General features: G+C 40.1%; 2 protein-coding genes across 10 annotated transcripts in view; both read right to left on the bottom strand.

Moving 5' to 3' along the window:
• The window catches only part of cemip (cell migration inducing hyaluronidase 1), a 118,407-nt gene extending 117,320 nt beyond the window's left edge, over positions 1–1,087 (bottom strand). Inside the window, exon 1 of one of the 2 annotated variants that reach the window (XM_055661201.1) lies at positions 853–1,087. The gene's annotated coding sequence lies outside the window, so the exon portion shown is untranslated. The remainder of the gene's footprint in view (positions 1–852) is intronic. The other variant, XM_055661200.1, reaches the window with a different exon arrangement.
• The window catches only part of LOC129712625 (cell surface hyaluronidase-like), an 80,756-nt gene that overhangs the window by 42,493 nt on the left and 10,988 nt on the right, over positions 1–27,275 (bottom strand). For 6 of the 8 annotated variants that reach the window (XM_055661197.1, XM_055661195.1, XM_055661192.1 and 3 more), the window contains 4 exons: positions 25,430–25,782; positions 16,935–17,420; positions 11,492–11,539; positions 264–404 (listed from right to left, as the gene is read on the bottom strand). In XM_055661197.1, the coding sequence (XP_055517172.1) occupies positions 264–404; positions 11,492–11,539; positions 16,935–17,420; positions 25,430–25,775 (1,021 nt within the window). In that variant the 5' untranslated portion in view covers positions 25,776–25,782. Of the gene's footprint in view, positions 1–263; positions 405–492; positions 844–11,491; positions 11,540–16,934; positions 17,421–25,429; positions 25,783–27,275 lie in introns of those variants that run through there. The other 2 variants (XM_055661194.1, XM_055661199.1) reach the window with 2 other exon arrangements.

Genomic DNA, 27,275 nt, shown 5'->3' with positions numbered 1-27,275 from the left:
TGTCCATAGTAAGGTCACCGATGGTCACCAGGGGCGATTTTACCACCTTGAACAGAAATCCCATCACAAAACTAATCCCAAACTCAGATGCATTTAGCATCACCCGCACTTTCCAACTGTAAATAAAGGCAGCATCTATTCTGTCAGGAAGGTGACAGCCCTCACCTCCCCCACTACGCATAAAACAGAGCCCCGAAGAAGAAAAACAGTTTGATTTGGGAATTGTTTACAAGTATGAAAGACATTTATCAAATTAAACTTACCCCCGTTCTCTATAACAATGGAATGTAGCGAGGCAGAAGACTCCAGTTTTAGGAACATTCCCCGTCCAATCTTAACCTTCTTATTTTCATGATGTCCAGGGTTCCAGTGTAATAAATATGGGGCCTTATCTGGGCAATCCACTAAAAGAGAATTCTCATTCACTATCACATGTGGTTGCAATTTCTTAATATATAGTGTTCAAATGTTGATAACAAGAAAGTTACACACCTGTTGTATAAACCAGTGTGCGGTGCACAAATGGGCTCCGGCTCATCCTGCCGCTGATGCTTTGAGTTTAATCCTAGTTTCAGGCTGTCAACGTCCCTCGGAAGAGGGGCAGGTTTGCCATGGATTATTGATAGATAATCCATACTTATTTTGGTAGGGGGGCCAGGCGGGTGGTTGATGGAGAATCACAATGGAGAAGGCAGCACAAAATACAAACTAGAAGCCTAGAAATCAGAAACTGTTTGGCACGTACTACAGCCAGCACAACTACCTGTACCAGTACTGCCCCACACACACTACCGCCACGCAGAACACCCCCTGCCAACCTGGTCCCGACCACCCGCTCACCACAACACCCACCCGGGTAGTGCGCACCTGTAGCAAGTTGGGAGCAGCGTTTCCCAGGCTCCGGCCGCTGATGTCCGTCTGTCCGCCGCGGATTGCGAAGCTGTGATCGCTGTCTGCTGGTGAGTGTCAGTCAGTCTGTCAGTCTGTCCCAGCGCCGCCGCCGCTCGCCGCCGACTGCCCGCAGCCGGCAGTCACAGCTCTATTTATACCCAGCTCACTGGCCGCTCACCTCGCCCGGCGACACCGCACCGCCGCCCCGCCTCCCGGTGCTCATTGGCTCGGTCCGCCCTCTGTGACAGCGAGCGCCTGCCGAGGGGGAGACTCCGGCCCTCGGGGGAACCCAAACCGGCCGCCCCATCCCAGCTCAACACCGCCTCGACACCACCACATCCTTCACGCCCCTCTCCATACCCCTGACTCCCTCTCCACACCCCCTCACTCCACTCCACACCCCCTCACCCCTCACCCCTGCACCTCATCACACCCCCTCCACACTCCTCATCTCCCCATCCACACCCCTCACCCCTGCACCTCACCTCCTCTCCCTCACACCTCCTCCACACTCCTCATCCCCCCATCCTCACCCCTCACCCCTGCACCTCGCCTCATCTCCACACCCCTCACACATCCTCCTCATCTCCCCATCCACACCCCTCACCCCTGCACCTCATCTCCTCTCCACACCCCCTCACATTCATCACACCCCCTCCACACTCCTCATCTCCCCATCCACACCCCGCATCCCTGCACCTCGCCTCATCTCCACACCCATCACACCCCTCACACATCCTCCTCATCTCCCCATCCACACCCCTCACCCCCACCTGCACCTCACCCCTCTCCACACCCACCCCCTCACATTCTCCCCTCACTCCTCTCCACACCCCCCTGCACCACTCGCCTCATCTCCACACCCATCACACACCCCACACACCTCATCCTCATCCCACCCCCACACCCTGACTCCCTCTCCACACCCCTGCACCTCCTCTCTCCACACCCCTCATCCTCACACCTCTCACACATCCCATCTCCCCATCCACACCCCCCTCACCCCTGACTCCCCTCCACACCCCTCACCTCACACTCATCTCCCCATCCACACCCATCACCCCTGCACCTCCTCCTCACACCCCTTATCTCCATCACGGCCCTCACCTCCCCCACTCCCCTCCCGCACACTTCTCACCTCCTGCACACCCCTCACCTCCCCCACACCCCTCACCATCCCAAACCCCTCCTCGTCACTTTACCCCCCCCCCCCCAGCAGCTCACACCCATCCCCTCCACATCCTTATCGCACCTCTCCCATCTCCTTTTCATCACCATTACACACTCACCTCATGCCCCCTCTCACTTCTCCTCACCTGCACCACACCCACACTCCTCTTTAGCCCTCCCCTCCTCACCCCATCTCCTTCTCATTATCTCTCCCCTCGCTACTTGCCTCCAATAGGAAAAAAATACAAAAGACAATTAACCTTTCAGCACACACTGGTCTGAAACTTGTGGTCACAGGGAGAATGTGCAAACTTCCTGTAGAAAGCACCCGAGGTCAGCATATATCTCAAGTCCCTGCAGCATTGAGGCACCAGCATGAAATGTTGTGCCAAATGCTGTTCCATCTCATTCTACCTCATTCATTCTTACCACAACCTCTCACCATTCAATTCCAGTTAACCCTTTTGTTGCCTCTCATTAACCTCAGATCATTGATCCTTTTCCCTCCACAATCTTCATATTCAATGTCACACTGTCACCGTCTCCCTCATCCACACTCCATATTGCAATTGTAATGCAATGACCATGGTGGACTTCAACCTACGCATATACCATGCAAATCAAATTAGCAGCAGTAGGGTGGAGGATGTATTCACAGTATCCATATAGGATGGGATAATTTAGAGTTCTATGTTGTTGAACCAATTAGAAAACAGGCTATTTTTAATTCAATATGCAATGAGAAAGGACTAACTAATAACATGGGTAAAAAGAAGAATGATTATATTACCTAAAAAAGTTTGCAAGTGAATTAGTTCTATTGCAACCCAGATCTTAAAACTAAACAAAACCAAATATGAATGCATGAGGCACCTGTGGTTCTGATAGGTTGAAAATCTACTTTAAAAATGCCTGACAGTAGACAACCAATATGATATTTAGAGAATGAATACATAGATTACAACAAATACATTTCCATTTAAGGCAGTAAAATACTAAAAATGTATGGAAGTATTAATGGAACCTAAAGTCGATAAATCCTGGGACTCACGACTTACATTTCAAGGTTTGGTAAAACCTGGCAGTGGAGATATTGGACGTATTGATTGTCAACTTCCAGTTTAAGACCAGCTGGCCTGACATTGGTTGCAGAGCAAATGTAGGAATCTATTATTATGGAAGTGATAGAAGGGCACATTGAAAGTAATAATCAGATTCAGCAGTCAACTTAGATTTATGAAAGGGAGATCAGATTTGAGATTGTAGTTAACAAAATTGCATAAGTATAAACCCGTGGTTGTGCAGTATTCACATTTTCATAAGGTTTCATTGGAGAATGTGATACTATGGTAATATACTGCTGACTGGAGATTAGTTCTTGGGCTAGGTTTGGAGACTGAACCTAATGGAGTGCCACAGGGGTTGGTGCTGGGGCCCAGGTGTGTGGAGGCTTGAATTCTTGGAGTCAGAAAGAACGGAAAAATGTCCTTTGACCCACCTAATCTGTGCAAATTTGGACGAGGGAGTCAAGGGGTATGGGTTAGTACGGCATATGAATAAAGTCCCCCATGCTAGGCTGACCTAAAAGAATAAAGTGGATGTGATTAACAATGACTTGTTCATATGGATTCAGAAATTGCTTACTGATGGAAGACAGAGGATTGTGGTGGATGGAATTCAATCGGAGTAAATGTGATGTGTGGAAATATACAATTAATGGCACTGAAGTACAGAGGGATATTGAGGTCCAAGTCAACAACTCCCTACAAGTGGCAACACAAGTAGATAGAATGTTGAAGCAGGCATATGGTATGCTTGTTTTCATAGCTCAGGGCATTGAGTACAAGAGCCAGGAAGGCATAATACAGCTTTATAGGACGTTGATTAGGCTGCATTTGGAGTATTGCACCCAGTTCTGGTCAGGAAGGATGTGGAGACTTTGGAAAGAGTGAACATCTGGAACATTCAGGTTCAGGAACAGCTACTTCCCCACAGCCATCAGGCTATTAAACACAACATCAAACAAGCTCTGAACAATAAGTCTATTATTGCTATTGCACTTTATCTGTTTATATATATATATATGATCTATTGTATATAGACACACTGAACTTTTACCTCCTGTTCTGTGTTATGTTTACATATTCCGTTGTGCTGCAGCAAGCAAGAATTTAATTGTCCTATCTGGGACACATGACAATAAAACTCTCTTGACTTGACTCTTGAGAGGCGGTTTACCAAGATGATGCCTGGGATTAGGGGATAATGCCAGAGGTTGCATGGGGACATATGAGAGGCACAGATAGGATGGATAATATTTTTCCCAGGATGGAAAAATCAAATACTAGTGGGCATAGCTTTAAGATGAGAGGGGCAAAGTTTAAAGAAGATGTGTGGGGCAAGTCTTTTTACAAAGAGGGTGGTGAATTTCTGGAGTGGTGGTTGAGGCAGATACGATAGGGCATTTAAGAGACTTTTGGATAGGCACATGGATATGCAGGTAATGGAGGGATAATGGATGGATTATGTGCAGGCTGCTAAGAGTTGGTCTTGGCATCATGTTCAGCACAGACATTGAGCGCCTAAGGGCCTGTTCTTGTGCTGTACTGTTTTATATTCTAAAAGTGGTGCTGAAGTAAAAGTTCAGCCAAGATCTTATTGAATGAAAGCAGGTTCGAGCAGATGGATTTAGAGGGATAGGGCCAAAAGCAGGCAGGTGGGGCTAGTTTAAATGGGGTTTGTTGGACGCCATGGGCAAGTTCGGCTGAAAGGTCTGTTTCCACACTGTATGACTCTATAACACCAAGATGAATGATCTACCTGTGTTCATGCTTTGCCCTCACCCTCCCTCCCTCCATTATTTTCTCAACTATTCTCACTTCTCTCCCTTCCTCCTCTTCCTATAATCTGAGCATTCTCTATCCTTCACTCCTCCTTACTTGCAGCTCTCCTTTCTTCCCTCCATACTTCACTCCCACTCTTTCCATTGCTTTCTTTCAATCTCTTTGTCCTTTTCTTGTCCTAATTCTTCCTGCCCTCCACACCCTTTCTTACCTACTCAGTCCTCCACACCCCTCCATCAAACTCTCTGTCCAATTAGCTACCTTTCCTCCCCCCCTTTGCTATTCAGCCCACATCACTTTCTCGTTCCCCTTCTTCCTTTCTCTTCAGTGGTCACATCCCACTGGTTTCACTTTTCCCTTTCATTTCTACATCCCTCAATCTCACCTCACCCTGCCTTACCCTCTCTCTGCTTCCCATCCCTTTCTTTCGCCACCTCCTAAACCTTCCTCAACTCACTTTATTTTTCTTGTCCCTCCCTTTTCTTTTGTCTCTTCTTCACTCTCAGAGAATATCATTGGCACTCAATGCATTGACATGAAATTTAACTTTCAACTTAACTCAACCCCCCCGAACAGATTTCACCTCTGGGCACATGGTGCACATCAGCTGCTGTTTCACCCACTGTTCAGTGAAGGAATGTTGACCTATAGCCCTAGATTGTTTCATTATTCCATTTATGGTCCCTTTACACATTGTGGATTTTATTCCTTGAGCATTTTAAAGGAAACAAGAAATAATTTACAAATCTCACCAGGGAGTACAAGGGTTACAAAGAATAAACATCATAGATTGGGTGGTTTCTAACACAACACATTTCCCTTCATTGTAGTCTACTTCTGATGAGAGTTTATATTGGAACTAAGGACGTGTTTTAATTTGGCAATGAATAAATCTGTAACTCAACACACATTATACCAATGTTCCTAAATCTCTAACAGAATGTTAGCAATCACAAGTTTCATTGCTGTTTCTTCTACTTGCAGCTACTTGAACATCTCCAATTGTTTTCATATACATTTTATTATCCTTAACTAATTCTCAATTGCAGAGCTAATGCATTATATCATCAATATGAATTATTGTGATCCATACAGGCATGTGAATTTGTAGACAACATTCCGATTTACACAAAATCTATATTAACCAATTGAAAGTCAAAACTAAAATCTAAATACTCTCCAATTAATGGACACCTATTTTCCAATAACATTCTAAAAAATACTTAAATTAGAAAAAAAAAAACATTTCAGGGAACTATACAAGACTAGTAAAAATTCAGATTCCAAATGGTGAACGATGGCTAGTAGGAGATGGAGAGGAAAGGTGAAGTTATCCCAGAAGGTCTCTAGTGATAGGGAAGAGATGCCAGGGCTATTTGAAAAATGGAACAGCCATGATGAAGAAGCACTATACATTGGCACTCATGCAGGTCTGAAACGATGCTTCTGTGTTGCCCCAGACCAGCAAAAAGAAAATCAACACAATCCATACTCATTTCAAATCACCACTAAAAAGAAATACACTAATCCTCTTTATGACACAGGAGGACATTCATCTATCAAGTCTATGCCATGTTACAAAATAGAAGACTTTGGTGCCTTCCCACACAGTGGGAAACTTTGATTCTGCTGTGTGGGGATGTTTTATGTTAAATTCTATAGTGTGTGTTCTTTATACCCTTCCTGGCTTCGCCACCTCCAGTTTAAATTCCAGTTGGAATATTTTAGAGGACCCAAGAACCCAAAGACGCTATTTATTTCACTGCAATCTTTCCATATGTTCATTGAGTCATCACCTAAATATCTTCCCAGAAACCTACTCCAGGAGCAATTAGCCTACAAACCAGCAAGTTTCTGGGATGTGGGAGAAACTAGAAACAGCAGAAGTATATGTAAATTCCACGCAGACAGCAGCAGAGGTCAGGGTCAATCCCAGGTTGCGGTAACTGTGAGGGCAGTTGCACTTCCTTGTATTTCACTCTACTGCCATCATGTTTCAATCAATGGATATTCCAGTCAAACTAATATCTCAGCATTGTGCTCCAACCTAAACACATACCAATTCATCAAAGTTACAGAAGGTTGAAACATACCAGTAGATCCAAGGAAGTGGGGCAGGCACCACATCCACTTTCTCACCTCGTCAAAGGATCTACAAACAGTTGTTACAGCTCGGCCTGAGAGAAGGTGCAAGAGGAGGTCCCCTGATTTCCTGCCAACTGGCCATAAACATTTGTCTCGGCCGCAATACCCATACCCAGTGAATGAATGCACGCATCTGCTAGAATGTAAACGAGTTGGGAAGAAGTGTGGAGAATTTCTATCAGGGAAAACCGGATGGCTTTAACACGGCTCACAAACAGCCCTATAAATATTATATGATGTGGATAAAAATGTTTAATCATTTTCTACATTTATTACATTTAACATGATGAAATGTTGCTATAAATGAATATTTTCCAGTTGTCACTGTTGTATTAATGTCACATTGTGATTCTCAATCAAACCAACAGCCATTCTTTCCCCCAGTGATTACTCTGTGATCTTAATTTCACTAATTATAGAACCAGATAACAAATGTGCCCACATATTCTATTATATTCAATAAAAACATTAGCTTTATGAATAAAGGTGAATTATTGATCATATTGAGTATAAATTAGTTCTTACCTGTATTTTTTTTAATTCATTTTCAGAATATGCCAACATTTTTAGTTCATCATTATTGATCCAACCCAAGTGGCTTGCATTAGTTAGGGCTGCATTATATACCAGGTTAAGTCATTAGTAAGCCAGTTATGATTTTATGACAGTGGTTTTGTGGTCACTTTCACAGAAAACCAGCTTTTTAGTACCAAATTCCATACAGCATTTTCAAATTGCTTAAATAGATTAGTCCAGTAACGTAACCATTACACCACTAAACTACTGAGGGGCACTTGAACACTTTATTAGCTATGCAGTGTTTTAATTAGCACTGATGGGAAAGGTGCTTTATAAATGCAAGTTTGTTCTTTCATTCTATTACTCTTCCAGAGTAGTATCCTCATTTCTAACTGCAAGCTGCCTTTTGCCTGCTTGGTAGTCATTTTGAGCAAGTTTGTGGTTTGCCAGGAACACTTTAAATCTGACAGCTATTCCTCACAATCCTGGCACAGTGAGGCAGGCTGAGCAGTAATTACTGAACATTATGCCTTCACAGATATCCTTAGCGTGTATACAAAAAATCTTCAATGTGTCTTAAACCACCTGATATTGGTAGAAAATTTAAAAAAATGCAAATGCTAGGGGGAAAAGAACAGAAATTGAAAACAACAGCATTATTCCTTGTTCTTGTTTTCACTGAAATTAAAGTACAGGTAGTAGATAATAAATATGCCCCTCCACAGGAGGTAATAAATATTAAATAGAAACACTAGCTGTGGGAATATTAGACAGAAGTAAAGGTTTAAACTGATTGTGAAGAACATTGTTTAATCTCTTTGGCTAAATTTGAAATGTATAGATTTACAGCATGTTTTACTTTTGTGTATGAGATTGTTAGTAACTTTAAATATATACCATCTTGTCCATGACAACAAACTAGTAACTGGAAACCAGGGGGCACAATCCTCTATTTTTGAATATGCAGAAAATATTTTGAGCACAACATATTCCCAGAAAGCAATGCGATGTTATGGGAAATGTTTACAAATTAAAACTTAGTATGATTTTCAATCAGCTTGTATGTCCCATTTTAGATACTATTTTTAATTACTACTTTATCTAATCAATATTGATTAGTAAATACTTAAAAAGTGTAAAAGGTTAAAAATTCAGACTAATTAAAACTGCTCTCAGAGATTAATTCAAACTCCTCACATAAACAATAGCAAAAACAAATTTGCATTTAATATGTGGCTTTCATCCATTCAGAATACCCAATAGCTTCACAGCGTTTTATGTTGATCTGCATGCAACAACCTTGCACAGTCAAACAAGAAATTTGAGTGATGTTGGTTTTGAAGTAAAATTAAACAATGTACAAGAAGAATTCACAGAAATGGAATGACACAGTTTGGTGTCAATGGATATACAGATAGAGCCCCAGTTAAATATCTCATTTAAAAGTGGCATCTTCGGCTGTGTAGTACTTTCTTAGTCATGTGTAGAAGCATCACTCTTAATCATTTGCTCAGGTCTCAGGAGTGAGACATGAATTCAACATTCTGACTGAGCAAAAACAGGTAGATGCCACAGGTAATTCATCACTAAATCAATAGACTTTCCAGTGAAATTGATATGTTTACAGTAAGACACATGCAAAATAAGTTTATCACTACATAGTTATGTTTTATTCTGGTGAGGGAATCTCCTTTCAATTAGAACTGATTCTCTTTTATAACGCAATGGTTAACTATCTATTTTGAATATAGTTTGAAGACACTACCAAAACAAAGAACTATTCATTCATCATCATCGAAAACATGAAGAAGTTAAAAGTGGCTATTAATGGATTCATAAATTACGAGCACATACAATTTTCACTTAATAAGTGGAATCCCAATTCGGGTTCCATTGGGCTGGAAATAGCAGTCAGCCTTTACAGCTTAGTTGCAAACAGTGGGGTTTACACATTGATATATCCACTGCCTTTCAATAACTATACTTATTTTAACAGGTATAATGACCTCATGAAATATAACAAATATTTTTTATTTTGAAAACATAGAGGACAAATGATTTCTATTTTTTTTTAATCAAGTCATAGAGTCATGGAGTCATACGGCATGGAAACAAGTTCTTCAGCCCAACTTCTCCATGCCGACCAACACTGAATTGGACATGTCGAGGGCAGAGTTTAAAATAATTTAAATTTCTTAGCAGTATGACTGGTATTGCTAATATTGCCAATTTATTAACGGTTTAAATTATATATTGAAATGTTTAAAGTAAGACATGAATGCACAGTCTAAGTAAAGGAGCACAGAAACAGGCCCTTTAGTCTATCTTGCCCGTGCCAACTAAGATGCCCCATCTATGGTAGTCCCACCTGCCTGCATTTGACCCATATCCTTCTATACCTATCCTATCGATATACCTGTCCAAATATCTTCTAAGCGTTAAGAAAGCACCTGCCTCAACTACCTCCTTTGGAAGCTCGTTCCATATATCCACTGCCTTTTGTGTAAAAAAGTTGCCCTTTAAGTTCCTTTTAAATCTTTTCCCCCTCACTTTAAACCTATGTCCTCTGGTCTTGATTCTCCCACCCTGGGAAAAAGACGCTGTCATTTACTCTATCTATTCCTCTTATGGTCTTATACGCGTTTTATGTTTCTAAAACTTCAAATTATCTATTTACCAAGGAGGATAAAGTAAATACTAAGTGAGAAACAGTTTTGCTCAGGGCAGCTTTTATGTAAGCCTGCTGAAAGTGGAGCAAAATATAATCTCAACGGCCAAGCTACCAGATGTCATTTATTTCAGAAAAGGTACTCTGACTGTTCATTAGGTGGCAGCACCAGCAGCACTGTAGAGAGAAAGTTGCTGAAAGCACACCATCAGTGGGTGTGTTTAAAATTACAGTAATATATGATTTATCTCTCCTGCTGGGGCAATATATATAATTAATTGAAATAAATAAATAATAGATTGGATAACTAGGAGACTGAGGAAACTGTCGATAATGTCGACTTACTTACTTACTTACTTAATGGAATCTTGAGCTAAACACAAAATGCTGGAGGAACTCTGAGGGTCAGGCAGCATCTGGGGAAGGAATAGACGTGATGTTTCAGGTCTTGGCTGAAGGGTCTTGATCTAAAACACCACCAATCCATTCCCTCCTCAGATGCTGCCTCGCCTACTTAGTTCCTCGAGCACCTTGTGTTTTGCATAAACTAAATAATCAGTTGGCTATCTTTCTTTTGATTTTAACAGAATGATTCCACATGACATCTTTTTTTTTTAAACAGCACATGTAACACACATTAAACGACAGGTATTTCTACCTCAATTGATTTTATGTTACTAACTTTCGATCACCTTTTAAACATCATCAGTACACCCAAGCTTATCTCATGATAGGGTGGAATTTCCTCTTTTTAAAGTAAATTTATGTGTGTCATTCTCTATGAATGGACACCTACTAAATATAATTTCTTGATTGTGCTTTTGATGATTTTAGTATTTTAAAAAAAGTCCTCTTTTTTCTCATTAAAAAAGGAAGCTATGGCTTGGTGGCAGTCTGAATGAATTTAATGATGCGTCTCATCTCGTGTCCTATCTATATATCAAACATCATGTCCAACACAACTCAAAACAATTTGTCTGTCAAGGATGGTAATACTTTGAGATTAGTATATAATTTATTCCGGATTTGTCCAACAAAATCTATTTATTCGGGATAAATAGTATCACGAAACTCATTGACCTACTCAGTGCCAAGTCCTGTCGGTGCAACAGAATGGAGCATGAAACAAATGGGAAGAATTGGATTGTACCCAAGATGTTTGAGCAAGTGAAATGATCGTTATACACTGGAGTTGCCATGCACTAACAACATATAACACAGTCTGGACCAAGTAAGGGTCTTGGCCGAACTCTACCTTTAAAGGACTTTCTGTGGGTCCTGGTCCTTTTCAGCCATTTTAAGACTGTAAAAACAAAGCAAATGGATAGACATAACATGGAAAAGCATGGGACATTCTGACAAATCATCTAGAAAAATAACATACACAAATGGATTTAGTGAATGGGATGCTATGACATTCTATCAGACATGATTAGCCAATGATGAACCCAGAAGGTGCTATGACCATGCAATGAATGTCGCTGTGTATAAGCCATGATATGAGGAATAAACCATGAAGACAGTAGAAGTTTGCTGTTCAGCCCCTCACAGCAGACGTTAGAAATGTATCTCAATTTTACTCACTTTGACGGACATGACAGAAATTGAGGCCTTGGAGAAGGTCAAGAAATGATCAAAGTTTTAAGCTATCAGACTCTGGAAATCATTTTTTTCAACGGAAAAGGGTAGAATGAGGAGTTCCACTTGATATTTTTTAAATGATAAAGTGCACCGAATTTTTTTCTGACTGAAAGATCATTTGGTATTAATTGTAAGGAAATAACATTGAAATAAAAAGGTTAAGATTTATTTAGATTTTAAAATTGGTCCTTTGAATGCAAGATTCACTTAAGCCAAAAATAAATGCTAGAGGACTCAGCGGGTTAGGTAGCATGTGTAGGAATAGATAGATGACTTTTCAGTTCTGGACCTTTCCTCTGATCTTAAGTTAAGCCCTTCACTTAAGATGTCAGACACTTTAGCTCTTTAAAGGTGAACCCATAAGAATCAAGGACATTTCCAGTTTGAGAGGTATGTGGATTTGTCGATGTTGAAATTCAACACATATGCCTCATGGAGTTTTATTAAACTACCTTCGGAGGCCAAAAAGATTTTTCCAAATATTTTCTACTAAATTACTCTGAGGCATTTTCTGTGTGTTTGACTGACCCAATACCGATGTGATTCCTGATATACATTAATTACACATTGCCTCAGTAGAACTGCCTTGATGGATTCACCTTTACTTGACTGGGACAACGAGACAATGGTACAATGTGACAAAACTTAAGAATTTTGATCGAAGAATACTGTACTTGATCTTGGCTAGTGAGATATATTGGGGTTGCAGAGTTTACAGTGAAGATTCACTAAAATGATACCAGCATTGAAAACTGGCTGTGCAAACTTGACTTGTTTTCCTTGAATTTATTTGAGCTGTTGAGCGCAGTCAGCACTAGTGTATGCGCATGTTCTGAGGACAAGCTCCAAGTTGTTGATGACCTATTCACTGAAACCTATGAGAGAATGGATCTAACACCAAACATATTTAGAACAAAGCTCCTCGATCAAGCTGCATCCTACAATAAAGGTCCACAACAGATAGATGGCGATAAATGAAGACAAAGAGAAAAAGAAAGAAACAATACTGGGGCTGTGAGTGCAGAACATTGTAATGAGTAGGACATATAAAGCATGGAAATGGGTTGTTCAGCCTATTGAGACCTTACTGACCATCAAGCACCCACTTTATTTCCCTCATATTCACATTAACTCCCCTCCAGATTCTAACATTCACTGACACGTTAAGCAAAATTTACAGTGGCCAATTAATCTACCTTTGTGATGTGGATGGAAACCGAAGCACCTGGTGGGTACACACGTGGTCCCAGGGAGAATGTGCAAACTCCACAGACAAATCTCCAGCTTACCAACCAGCATGTTTTTGGGATGTAGGGGAACACCCAACAACCTGGCATAAAATCGCATGGTCATGGGAAGAAAGTGAAAACTCTACAGACATCACCTGAACTCAGGATCAAACTGTGAGGCAACATTGCCAACCACTGTGGTGTGGTGATTCTATTGTAACCAACCATTTCCACGCGACAGTAACAGATACAACACCTTTCCTTACATCACCTCCCATTCCATCATCCTGGGACCCTTTCCAGGTAAAGTATTATTTGTTCTCCTGCCAATTTGGTGTACTGAGTCCCGTCCTCTTGATGCGGAGAAACTAAATACAGATATGAGAGCACCTCTGTTCCATCAACATGATTGTTGAGTGCTTCCAGTTGCTGTAACATTAATTTTTCATCCCTCTTCCATTTTGACCCATGTGTTTTTGCCTCCCTATTTTGTTCCAACAAAGCACATTACAAGCTTGAGGAATAGCACCTCATCTTTCATCTAACATGTTTCAAACATTGCGACCCAATATTGAATGCAACTTAATGTAACCAGCCACTTTTCTATGTGTTAGAACTGCCAGTTCTGATAGAAAAGCCTGAAGCTTTAACATTAAGTTTGTTTTCTTCTCTCCGTAGTTGGTAAGTGATCTTCTGAGTATCATGAATTTCTATTATTTAAGATTTTGCAGCAACTGATAGGTTCTACATTCAGCATTGTTTTGTCTCTCTCTTCTCTGTCCCCATTTATTATTTCCACTTATACCTCTTACAGAAAGGTTAGCTATGATTTGTAAGCCCGTACTATCCTCTTTTAGATGTTGCAGATGTTGGTCAACCTTGGTCTCCAGTCGTTCACAAATATTCCTTTTATTCTCTCTGCCCCTCCTCTTTTCTGCAATTTAAAACACATATTCCAGTTTGAAGAAAAGTGATTCACCTGAAACATTAACTCTTCTTCTCTCCACATATGCTGCCGGGCCCGCTGAGCATCTTCAACATCTTGTATTTATTTCTAATTGCACTATGTTGGCTCCAATGTGCACGTCTCTCACATGCCTGACTGTCTATTCTGAGTATTGTCACAGCAAAATATAATCAGGTGGACAGAGGAAAACATTAGGGAGTTCTCAAAGCCTCTTTGAAAATCTGTAACATCACCACTGGCTCCTGGGAATCAGGGAGGCCTAGAGATATTCATGTTCCTTTGGAAATGCACAGAAGCCCAGTGTAAATGGCATAAGCAGTGAACCACATCCCAAACTACTTGCATTTGCATCAAGCACCACTGCCATCCTGTATTGGAGTCTGTGATTCCCATCATTAGTCTCATCATTATCTCAGAACACACAGAAGAGTGGAAGCAGTCATTCTCAATCCTCAGCGGAATTCAAAGTATTGCATAATTGGAAACGCCTCCTCTGGCATCATATTCCTATTTCATAATTAAAAGTACTCAAAAGCAACACATTTGTCATCTGCAGCAAACCACATCATCTTTGCATGGTTTATAAAAGTAGGAATTGTGGCACAAAATCTTTCAAGTAATGGATGAGGCCTTCTGCTACACGGGAATTCTTCAATATATATCTTGTTATGTGGTGGGGCCAAAATAGGTCCCAGCTACATACTGCTGGAAAAACATGTCCTTTGGGTAAGCTATCCATCCCCAGCTGTGTATGTTTCAAAAATAAAACAAATATTTTACTTAAAAAGTAAATAAATTCAAAGTTATAAATATATTCAAAGAATTCAAAAGAATTATACAGTAACTTAAGAGTTACTGTGGCATTTTGGAGCAGATCCACTGCATTGAAATAAATGGAGAAAGTTTTCGTGCCAGTCCATTCTGAGACAGGCTGTTAAGGCATATTCCTGAATTGAAATGCTTGTGAATAGTGACATCTTCACACTGAAGTATCCATTATCCATTAGACAAGTGAATAAAATGTCAGCAAATATCTGTCAGTATGTCTAAGACTTCAGTTTTTGTACAAACCATAAATGCAATGTAATTTGATAAATTAATCCTTTAGAACGCGGAAATGTAATGAACTATCCCCACAAACTTGACAATCTACAGGTGGTAGACACAAAATGCTGGAGTAACTCAGCGGGTCAGGCAGCATCTCTGGAGAGAAGGAATGGGTGATGTTTCTCGTTGAGACCCTTCTTCAGACTGTCAGGTGACTGGGCAGGACAGGGATAGAATGTAGTCGGAGACAGTAAGACTGGTGGGAGAAATGGGATGGGGAGAGGATGGAGAGAGAGGGAAAGCAAGTTAGAGGTCAATGTTCATACTGCTGGGGTGTAAGCGACCCAAGCAAAATATGAGTTGCTGTTCCTTCAATTTGCGCTGGACCTCTGACAATGAAGGTGCGAAGATGTGACCAATAGTGGGATCCCGTTGGAGGTGGCGAAAGTGTTGGAAGATTATATGCTGTATGCGACGGCTGATGGGGTGAAAGGAGAGGACAAGGGGCACTCTTCAAATAGCCCCTGCGTTCTCTGTCTCCATCCCCTCCCCCTTCCCAGTTCTCCCACCAGTCCTACTGTCTCCGACTATATTCTATCTGTCCCGCCCACTCACCTGACATCAGTCTGAAGAAGGGTCTTGACCTGAAACATCACCCATTCCATCTCTCCAGAGATGCTGCTTGACCCGCTGAGTTACTCCAGCATTCTGTGTCTACCTTTGATTTAAACCAGCATCTGCAATTCTTTCCTACACAATCTACAGGTGGTTAAGTGTCCGCAAAGCTAGAGAGGATAGTTCATTATATTTCTGCTTTCTAAAGGATTAATTTATCGAATTACATTGTGTAGCTGTCATTATACTATTTTGCTTCATATTTGTTTTTCAGCCTTATAATGATATATCCCTTATCTCTCAGGGCAAGGATGACTTGCTGCTACTCCAATTCTGCAGGTTCCGAAGGCCAAATTGCTGAGGCCGGTATGAAACTTATAGACTCAAACAGATATGGTGCAATAATTGGTGCCTTTGTATTGAGCAGGAGGAGAATTTCTGAAGTAATGTATTTCTTCAGGTTTTGACATTGGGCTCGATGTGGTTCTGAACAATTAACTCTGGGTTCTCAGTTCCAAATCAAAGCATTTACTCTACTTGGAGAAGAGCATGGGCCAGTGATTCCCTGAAGTCAATGTGATAATTTTATCTTTTCCAGGTTTTGAGAACATCGTGGAATCTTTCTCCCCAATCAAGATGGTAATCTCTCTCTGTGACAGTACTCAGAAAAGGATGTCCGTCGCAAGAGGCTGATGCTGGGCGTGCAAATGACAGGATCTGCTCAACTGGAGCAAACTGAGTAACTAGGGCATCAACACTGGGAATGTTGACATGGGAGAGGGTGCTAACATTGACTCACTTACCTTTCTGGTGAATCTGGAGGAGTTTGCGGAGACAGTGTTGATGGTGTCCTTTTAGTGTTTTGATGTGACTGTTGCAGGTAATCAAAGACTCAGAAACATAAAGAAGAGCAGGATTAATGCTGCCTGGGAAACTATGAGTTTTGTAAAAGGGTCTGATCTTCAAACATCCTTTTCCTCAGATAACCGTGTACGTGTGTGGTGATGGCAATGGTGAATTTCATAATTAGGGTCCACCATCATTGACAGGTGGCTTCCTACATATCGGAAATTCTCCACACAATAAATATGTAATGTGTTTCCTTGGATTCGCATTTATCAAAAAATTCAACATATGTTTTTTAAATTTAGAATCTCAACAAATCTACATGGAAGGAGAAAATATAAACAAATACATACCATGTTCATTATTGGTTTTACTTGTCTTTCCCAATATCATTTCTTGCTTAATAACCATTAGCTTTTTCACAATGTAGAACGCTTTTGCTAGATGAGCATCCACCAGCAAGTCTAGCTCTTTCAGGAAGTGTAAGACTTGGTAAAGTAACTGTGGTTTTATCTTAACCCTAACAAGAATGAGTGGATCAACTTTGGTAATCTGATTATTCAGCCTCTGATCACAGGTTGGAAGTGGGTGGAACTCCAAAGTTTTCCCCAAAGCATCTCTCAGAACATAATTGGTCACTTTTACAAGAGATTCACATTGCAGTAGTATTTCTTTTACTTCTGTCATTCTCTGGTAGATGGTCAGCAAACTTTTCTCCTGTTTGTCTTTCCTTGATATTGTGCTCCGTACAAATCGTTTGTGCAGTGGGTATATGTCAGATGAGTTGGTTGTGAAGTATGACAACTTCCAATGAGTGCTTTGAATTTGTTGATCACCATCTAAAGATCAGAAATTAAATATTCAGATTAAAAAAATAAATTACATGGGTTGTAACTCTTAATGAATACTTATACTTGTCTGTTTATTATTATTATATATTTTAAAATGCAATGAAGACACACTGAATTTATGATCACACCTTTGTCAGTATCAAGATGTCCAAAAACATAAAGTCACAGCTCAGTATTTTGTTTTGATGTATACAAGCACCACCATAATATGCACATAATCTGATTTACGAATTTACCGAAGCATGAATATTGACATGGGGACTGAGCAAATTTTTTATTTCACCTTCAAAATGATACTATAGAACATCTCATGTTCACTCGAGGAAGTAGTTGGGGTCCTGGATTAATAATTTTATCAGATTGACAGTACATTAGTTGGACCCCAGCTGGAATACTTTATGCAGTTTTGGCTGGCACAACTATGGAAAGGTTGCGATTACACTAGCGAGGGGGAAAAAGGATTTTTAACCAGTATGTGGCTGAGGTGGAGTGTTTCAGCTAACAGGAGAGCCTGGAAAGGCTGGGAATGTTTGCCTCAATATGAAGAAGACTGGGAAGAGATCTGATTGAGAAACAAAGCTGAGGAGCATAGATTAGATTAGTAAGAAACGTTTACCCTTGGCAGACTTATACATTACCTGAGTAAATGTTGGGAACTTTAGAGAGATTTAAGGAAGATTTTTTCTCCACCACAGGCCAGTCCCTGAAGGGGTGTGAGATTGGGTACTCCCACCCTCACCACTGCTTTTGCCCATTATGAAGTGTTCAGACAAGATAACTTAATTTGTTATTAGCATTTTACATTTTTGACAAGATAATATATTTGACCATCCTTGGTTGCCTTAAGGAGATCAGGTGTCCATCGTGCCGGTGTAGAGTTACAGGGGCCATTGCGTTCCTTCATCAAAATTATAACAGACCTTCAAAAAGTATCTTGTTAGATACTAGTCATTTAGGACATCCCAGGTGGTGAAGATGTTATAAAAATGGAAGCCTTTTGTTTCACTTTTGAATCACATTTTCCCCTTTTTTGTAACAAAGAAATATGAGAATTTAAGAATTAATGTGTTGGTAGATCACACAGCAGAATTTTGCTTCCTTGTAAACCATTAAACAGATTTAAAGGCATTATTGCCCTTTTCACCACCTTATCTATCTTGTTCTCACTTTCAGGCAACTATGTATCTGTGCATCCAGGTCTCTCTGTTTTACGACTCTCCCCAAGGCCCTGTCTTATACTCCTGTTTTGCTTTAACTTACCAAAAAGCATTGATTCACACTCATTTGAGTTAATTTCCATCTGCCATTCCTTTACACACTTTCCCAGTTGATCTAGATCTGTTATAATCTTAGACAATCTTCTCAGTGTCCATCGCACCACCAATCTTGGTGCCATTCGCAAAGTTACCATCAAGGCATTTATATTGTTAATGTATATGACAAAACAGGGGATGCAGCACCGTTCCTGTGGCACACCATTGGTCACAAGCCTTTCCAATCTGAAAAACAATCCACCACTGTCACCATCTGACTCCTTCCACCAAGCTAATTTTGTATGCAATACACCGACTCATTCCTGGATCCCATGTGTTCTCACCTTCCAGTCTGGCCTACCATACAGGGCATTGTAAAAAAACAGCTAATGTCCATGTAGTCAACATCTACAGCTCCACCCTTGTCAATGTTCTTAGTAACCTCCCTCAAAACCTCAATCAAATTCATGAAACGCAAGTTCCGATGCGTAAAGCCATGTTGACTATCCCTAATTAGTCCTTGCTTTTCCAAATGCAGATAGATCCAGTCTCTCCAAATCCCCTCCAAACCCCCCCCTTCACCTCATGATTGATAAGAATTATTGACGTCATAACAACACATAGTTTCATAAACGTCCTTCAGGAGATGAAATGTGCCAGGATTAGCTGATCTGGGCAATATATGACTTCAATCACTGCTTGTGGTTGACTCTTAAATGCCACTTGAAACAGCCCAGCAAACCACTAAGTTGATGGTGGTTCATCACCACCTCAATGAGCAATCAAGGAAGGACAATAAATGATGGCTTTGCCAACAGGTGCCCAGTCCCCAAAATCAGAATTTAAAAAAAATTACATTGAGGATACAGGAACAAGTTAAGATGCAGTTTGTGTTTAAACACCAAGAGGCAGTCGCCCCAGAATGTATCTTAATTGTTAGGATTATCTTAGGTAGACAATCTTACAACGCATTTGTAGAAATTTGAAGCTGCACTACTTTTCATTCTTGCAGCAGTACGAGGCAGGAAAGAGTAATACTGAGTGGATTGTGTGTGACGTGGCTTTTGGCTTTGTCCTTCTTGATGGTAGAGTTCATAGGTTTGGAAGGCTCTGTTGAGGTAATCCAGGCACGCACCTGCAATGCATTCGAGGGCCACAATACTACACAAATGTTTGGAAGTGGTGGAGAGAATAAATAGTTAGGTTGGTTGATAAGCACCAGTCAAGTGGCCTGCTTTGTCCTGGACAGCATCTCAAGTATCGCTAGAGTTTCACTCATCCGGGCAATTGGAGAGCTTTTTATTCTGCTTCAAACGCGCTTTGTTTATGGTGGAAAGAATAAGATGGTGGAAAGCATTAGGGTGCCAAGACCAACCCAGCATTTGGCCTTTTCTTGCAGCTACAGTACTTGGGTGTCTGGCCCAGCAGATTTTCTAATCAATGGTGACCCCCTAGGATGTTGATGGTGGTAGACTTGGAGAGCGAGAGAGGCAGGTCAGCGCATTGAGAAAATGTTTCACAAAGTGTACTTGTCAATATACATAGTCTATGATTTGGAGCAAGGGTAAAGATTTGAGAAATCGACTGTGAGGCAGCAACTGTGAAGTGAAAATTAATAACCATTAAACATAAATTATTTATAAACATATATTGAAATGAGATTTGAATACAAGAACTTCAATTGGCCTTGAATTAGTGTTTTCTGAGCATTACACAAAAATGTGCCGACAATTATACATGCATGCTTGTCAATGGAGATGAGGCTCATTTTGACTCATTTGTCAATGACGGAGTCCTACGTGCAGTTCAGTGTGAGTTGAGACATTGAGAACATGCAAGTATTTGCAGGTTTCCTTTTTAGAAAGCCTGAAAGAAAAATGGTGCAGGATTTTGAGAGGTGGACGCACAAAATAAAATCTAATTCCCAGAGGAGGAGATTGTGAGGTCAATGCTAAAATTACTAATTCATTGGAAAGCTAGTTACCGTGGTAAGTTGGCACTGGAAGCCTTACAAGTAGAATTATGAAATAGAAAATCATTTTAAATGCTGATGGGAACTGTTTATTGTTTTGGTAGGATTTGAAGATGTAAAACTCAAATTCTAAGATTAGATAAATGTGTAACAAGGGTGGAGTAATTCATTAGCAGTAAGATTTCAACTTCCATACAGATGCAGTTAAACCCTATCAGGAAGGAAGTAAATTTCTCAAGGATTATCATGATAGTGGTCAGCAACAAAAACATTCATACAGCTGACAACATAGCTGGATATATTAGTAATGAGCTATGTATCAGATTTCATTAACAGCCTGAAAGTGCATGGATATTTATATAAAAGTAGTTGTATATTCAAGATCAATATAGTAATTAAAATAAAAAATAGAAAAAACAGCCATGAAGTATTCTAGACTTAGACAAGCCCACTTCAATACTGACACATTGACGGTTTGCAATAAGTTGTAATGGGGGGAAAAAGACAAAGACCAGTATGAAGTATTCATAAAGGAATTTAATGGGATAAGTGCCAGTGTAGTTTCCTCAGGAGGAAAGCATTTCAGTTGGAAACTAATTTGTAGTCTATGACTAAGAGCTTAACATGAAATTAAAAGAAAGTGCATCTTTCAATACAAGAACCAACACCCAGAACCTGTCAACTAGGATAGATTGCAAGAACAATAAATGGCCACAGAACAGTAAAAGCTTGAAAAAACACGAGCAACAATATTTTTTATAACATTAGGAAAAGTCAGAAACAAAGCAGGATTCCTTGAAAACATAAAAAAAAAAAAAAATCATGAATATTTTACATCAACATGTATTACAACGAGGATGGCATACTGTCATCAGGACATGGGGTCCAAATGGCAGAATGTAAGTAGATCCAACAGGGATCTACGTTGGAACCACAACTACTCCCAAAATTTGTTGATACATGGATGAAGGAGTGGAAAGCCACATCTCCAAATTTTCAGATGTCACAAAAGGTATGTTGCATCGGAAAATACCTACGCCACCACAATACACGCCATTAAGGGCGGTTTAGGTAGAAGCAATGAATTGATATTAATAGATTAAGGAAACGAGAAAAATGGCAACAAATGGATTGCAATCTTGACAAGGCACATGTTTTTGTACCAAAATAGTAGAATAGAGTACCTCAAAAATGGTGAAAAGTTAGTAAGTATCAAGAACACAAATAGGATAAGGGCCAATCCACTATCCTCAGTAGGAAAGTGTTCTAGAGGCGTCTTACATATCCAAAGAACTATGGTGAAAGAACTATGAGAACTATAGTGATCTCATTTTATAAGATCATAAAAATAACATGGACAGGAAAGAAATATCAAATAGTGGGTTTGTCTTTACAGCTTTAGAATTAGAATGCACAGGCCTATATTTTAAGATACGAGGGCCTAATGTAGGCTGAGGTGGCAAAAGTTGGTTTGTGCAACTAATACTTGATCTAAGTGAATGCTGGACAGGCTTGGAGGAACTATATGGCCTCCCTTTTGTATGACTTTGTTATTCCTATTGCTGCTATTCTTTATTTCTTTATGGCTGCTATCTGTGTTGCAATGAAGTCTAAATCAACAGAGATTAGACTCTGCAATATAGCTAGTTGCATACTCCATTTTGGAGATCTCGAGCATGCTTGCTACTATGCATTCATTGTGCATCTTCCTTAGATTGCTTCAGGTGAGCTGTTTCCAACAGAACCTGTTGCTCTTTGCAACAGAACGGTGTTGAACCTCTCCCTCTTAAGTTTTTCTCTTTCCTCTTGGCCCGACTTAAGCGATGGTTGCTTAATGTCCTATCGTATGTCATTTTTATTTTTCTGCTATCCTCTAAGCATGAAGATGCAATCCAACATTCAAATCCTGATTAATACAGATTGTTAGGAGCTGAGTGATCAGACATATGCACTGTGGCATCTGAGGCAGATGGTGCTCGTGGTAAGAAAATGGACCTGAAGGAGCACTTACAGGGCGTGAAAACAAGGAGCTTCTTCCAACACCACACACAAACTCTTGAGCACACGAACTTCAAGCATGGACCTCCTTAATTCTCTGAGGATATAATGGCATGTCTACTTTCCATCTCATCTGTCAAGATCTCCAGTGGAACATCCATGCAATACCCTGCCATGTTAAATAATTCTTCAATGTTCTTAGCTCAAATTCACTTCCTACATATCTACCACCTGCCTCAATTAAAAAGCACCTCTCTTGCTTTGTACAACGTAGTCCGATTTTATGTTGCTACTAATATTCATTCCTGTTTTTCTTTCCACTGGAATTTTGAAATCATGTTGAAGAGGCAACAGGAAGTTGGTGTACTCTGCGTTATAATCAAGCGTTTTGTGTTATTGCATTTGGAATATTAGCATCAGTTTTCAGCAGTTTTGCATATAGGCAGCTGCATAAGCAGCCTGCTAATCAATATACTAACCAACCCCGTGCAAATAGCTTGAAGATAAATAATGATGCAACAGTTTATTTGATGAAATATTGCCTTTTCATGTGTTGTTATTAATTAGGGTGGGTAACTCTCCGACAGAGACAGCGACTAAAACATTACAATGAGCACATAATGTGCTCCCAGCTGTTGTAGTACGCCCTTTGGCCTGTGCCCAATACAAAGCAACAAAACAAACTGCTTTTACAAGTTGGGTTTGCATGTCTCTATCAACATTTGGAAGACACAATAAGAGCACCTAATAATTCCCACAGCTTGAAGGCATTCAGGTGCTTCTGGCTTTCTGGAGGTCAGTGATTTTCCAGTTTAGAGGTCTCTTCAGGTTAAGACAACTGGTGCCAGGTTGTCACCTGTAGTAGATGGAAATTAAATCAATAGTGCAGTCTTGCATATAATAGCAGGAAGAAAACAATTTAATCTTATAGATGGATAATGCATGTTTTTCCCTGGAGCCCACTGAGATGGAATTTCCTCCTAAAAACGTGGAAAAGACTTTTTTATTTTTTTTTTTATTTTTTATTTTTTTAATGGGATAAGACATTCTGCAACATTTTATGAGATTATGTATGATTGGTGCCCTAACTCCATCTACTTGTCTTGATTTTATATCAGTCAATATCCTGAGCTGGAATTAGAAACCTCAGATTTAAAATTATTAATAGAGATAATGTTTTGTGGGCAAATACTCCACACTTCTATTACTTGCAATAATAAGAACTACTTTCCAAGCGGCCTGCCTTCTAGTTAAAACTAATATTCCTTCATCCTTGAACTCCCGACTAGCAGAAAAGGATTTGCTTTGTCCCCCTTAACAATTCCTTTCCAAATCCTTCAAATCTGGTTCAAATCACCCATTAATCTTTGACTGTACAGGAAATACAAGGCTAGTTTATATAATTTGACATTATAACTTGGAGCAGTGGCAATATCCTGGGAAATTGTGCAGGACAGATTTACAAGAAATATTCATAACAGCAGCAACTTGTATTTGTATTATATCGTAATGCATCCAAACATTTCAAATTGTTCAAAGGAACATCATTAAACATTGTGCAGAAATACAAAAGATTGTCCCTACATGGTCTCTGTTGCATAATCTAATTCATTGATATACATTTATTACACCAGTACAGATACTTAAGGGACACCAAAGGTTATTTTTCAAAATACGTGCATATATCAATTATTAATAATTTCTGCCTTTTACTTTCTAACTAAATTTCTACCCAGGTCAATAGCTTCACTTCAGTCTGTGGATTTTTATTATTCCAAAGTTTATTATATTGAACCTTGTTGAAAGCCTTCAAGTGTATAAACTGTTTCCATAAACAATACGATCTTCTACGTTAAATCCCCCCTTCCCAAAAGAAAGTCCAATCAGCCCAGCTGGACTTACCCTGAACTAGATCCCTCTAATCATCTTACCCTTCAGCTATTATGCATTATTACATATTTTAACACATCCTGCACAACCTATTATATTAAAAAAAAATCAGATTTTTCTTTAAGTAAATGTTTGTTGTTTTCCAATCAAAAGAGCACACCCTTGTAATGGACTGTTTGAACTACTTCCCCCTGCAGACGTTACAAGGCCTTCTACGCCCGAACCTCCAGACTCAGAAACAGCTTTATTCCCAGAGCTATAGCGGCTCTGATCTGGCCCTGCTGAGTGCCCCCCATCCCCCCTGGACTGTCTCCCTCAGATGGTCACGTCGCACATTATTTAATTTTTTTGACATTGGTTGGAAGCTGCATACTAAATCTCTGATGTGCAATGACATACACTGATGTGCAATGACAATAAAATATATTATTATTATTATTATTATTATTATGGGCTAATTCCTGAACCAAGACAATATGGAATACTACAGCTTTTTTTCTTCAAGAACTGTGGATTTGTAAGTCATTACGTGCCATTATTTTTCCTGTACCATCTTCTATCTCACTTGAACGTAGTTGATTCCAGTCTTTGATTTTGTTTTATTAGTTTCCTGGGATGCCAAATGTACTCTAATTTTCTACTGTCATGTTCTGCTGCTGCTCTATTTTATTTGTAATTTCCCATCCATCTGTGTGTAATGAACCTGTTACCCTTTTTATCTTTTGTCAAGTTTGAAATTTCTCACAGATCTGAGTCTAGTGTACTATTTACTTTTATTCTTTCCTTTTGGTTTCATGGCACCTCTCACTACTTATGTTCACCATCTTTCCATACCGTATCTATATTCCCTTCTATTTTAGTAGTTTTAATGTTGTCTAGCTTACCTTTGCAACTTTTTCCTTGGAATAGCTGTATCATGCCATGCCAGTGAAGTAAACCCAGTACAGCTACAGCAAAAATGGCAAAATACAGCAGGTGAAGTGCAAATTCTCTTGCTACCTCTGGGCTAGAAAACACTCTCCTCCTTTTCTTTAGTGTATGATCCTCAGGCATGAGAAGCCTGGGAGCAGCTTCCAATGCAGGCGAGACATTTTGAAACAGCAACTGCTTTTGATGAGGGCATAAATGAAGGGACTGAGGTATTGTACTTTGCGAAAACCTCTTAGCTGTGCAGTTGTCGCAATTGTCTTTGAGGGAAGATTGGAACTTGGGGGTTTCATCTGTTTGCATTTTGAATCTGAAAATGACAATAAAAAGTCAAAATTAACATGTAACCCACCACAGAAATCAGAAATCATCAAATTATCATTGTAAACCAACATCTGTAGTTCCTTGTGTCCTTGATCACTGTAACCTTGTAACCTTGTCTTAAGGATGATTGCGGGAGAGCCACTGGGTGTGGAGATGGTATTGGCGGATGAAAGGACATGGAAGTAATTACTGCCTTTGGATAACATCTATACATGGAATATATCAGCCTATCACATTTAAAGCTTCATAAGCCTCTTCCTTGACACCAGATTATTTTAATTTCTCGAATCTAAACCTTTTGTTTACGTACGTCTTCTTAAATTACCATCCCATTCATCACTCTTCCTGTTCATTTTCTGCAAGTCTTGTATTTGCTTAAAATTGAAGTTGTTTGTGTTCATTATTTAGTTTAGAGTTATAGCATGCCGACCATTGATTACTCGTTCACACTAGTTCTATGTTATCCCACTTTCCCATCCACTCTGCACACCAGGGGAAATTACAGAGGCCAATTAACCTACATACCCACACGCCTTTGGGATGCAGGATGAAATGGGAGCTCCTGGAGGAAGCAGTCACAGGGAGAACATGCAAACTCCACACAGACAGTACCCAAGGTCAGGATTGAACCCGGGTCCCTGGTGATGCAAGGCAGCAGCGCTTGCAGCTGCACCATTGTTCTTGTCCTTTGGCCTGAAATTTCTGTCTCCACAGATACCACCCGAACTGCTGCATAGCCCAGTCATTAGATAAACATTTACATTTAACCTACCATCCATAGAAATTGTGAGTAACTATCAAATTAGAAGTGGGAAGCAAGAAAAATGGCTAGCTTGAAAGATTTGTATGTTTTCTTCCAAATTACTTCCTGAATAAATATATGTATTTCTGACCTCTGGAACTCCATTCGCTGTTGGTCGAGGATGAGGGGAGATCTTATAGAGGTATACAAAATCACGAGAGGAATAGATTGGGTATATGCACAGAGTCTTTTACCCAGAGTAGGGGAATCGAGGACCAGAGAACATAAGTTCAAGCTCAAGGGGAAAAGATTTAATAGGAACCGAGGGGTAACCTTTTCACACAGAGGGTGGTGGGTGTATGGAACAAGCTGCCAGAGGAGGTAGTTGAGGCTGGGACTATCCCATCGTTTAAGAAACAGTTGGACAGGGTACATGGATAGGACAGGTTTGGAGCGGTATGGATCAAGCGCAGGCTAGTGGGATTAGGGTAGCTGGGACATTGTTGGCTGGTGTGGGCAAGTTGGGCCGAAGGGCCTGTTTCCACACTATTACTCTATGCCTCTATGGAGGCTGCTCTTTTTAATTAAGGTCAGTTGATTTTCTTAAATCAAAGATCTAAATATGTGACTTTTCGCAATATTCCAGGGAATAAAAGCCACAATTAGTGAAATGAAACAACTTAACAGCACAAAAAAATAATTCCTTTCAAACAGTAATTCATTTAAAATTGAATCTT

The sequence above is a fragment of the Leucoraja erinacea genome, chromosome 33 (assembly GCF_028641065.1).
Source record: "Leucoraja erinacea ecotype New England chromosome 33, Leri_hhj_1, whole genome shotgun sequence".
NCBI classification, from domain to species: domain Eukaryota; kingdom Metazoa; phylum Chordata; class Chondrichthyes; order Rajiformes; family Rajidae; genus Leucoraja; species Leucoraja erinaceus.
Note: the sequence above shows the minus strand (reverse complement) of the source record. Positions and strands in the feature narration are given on the sequence as shown.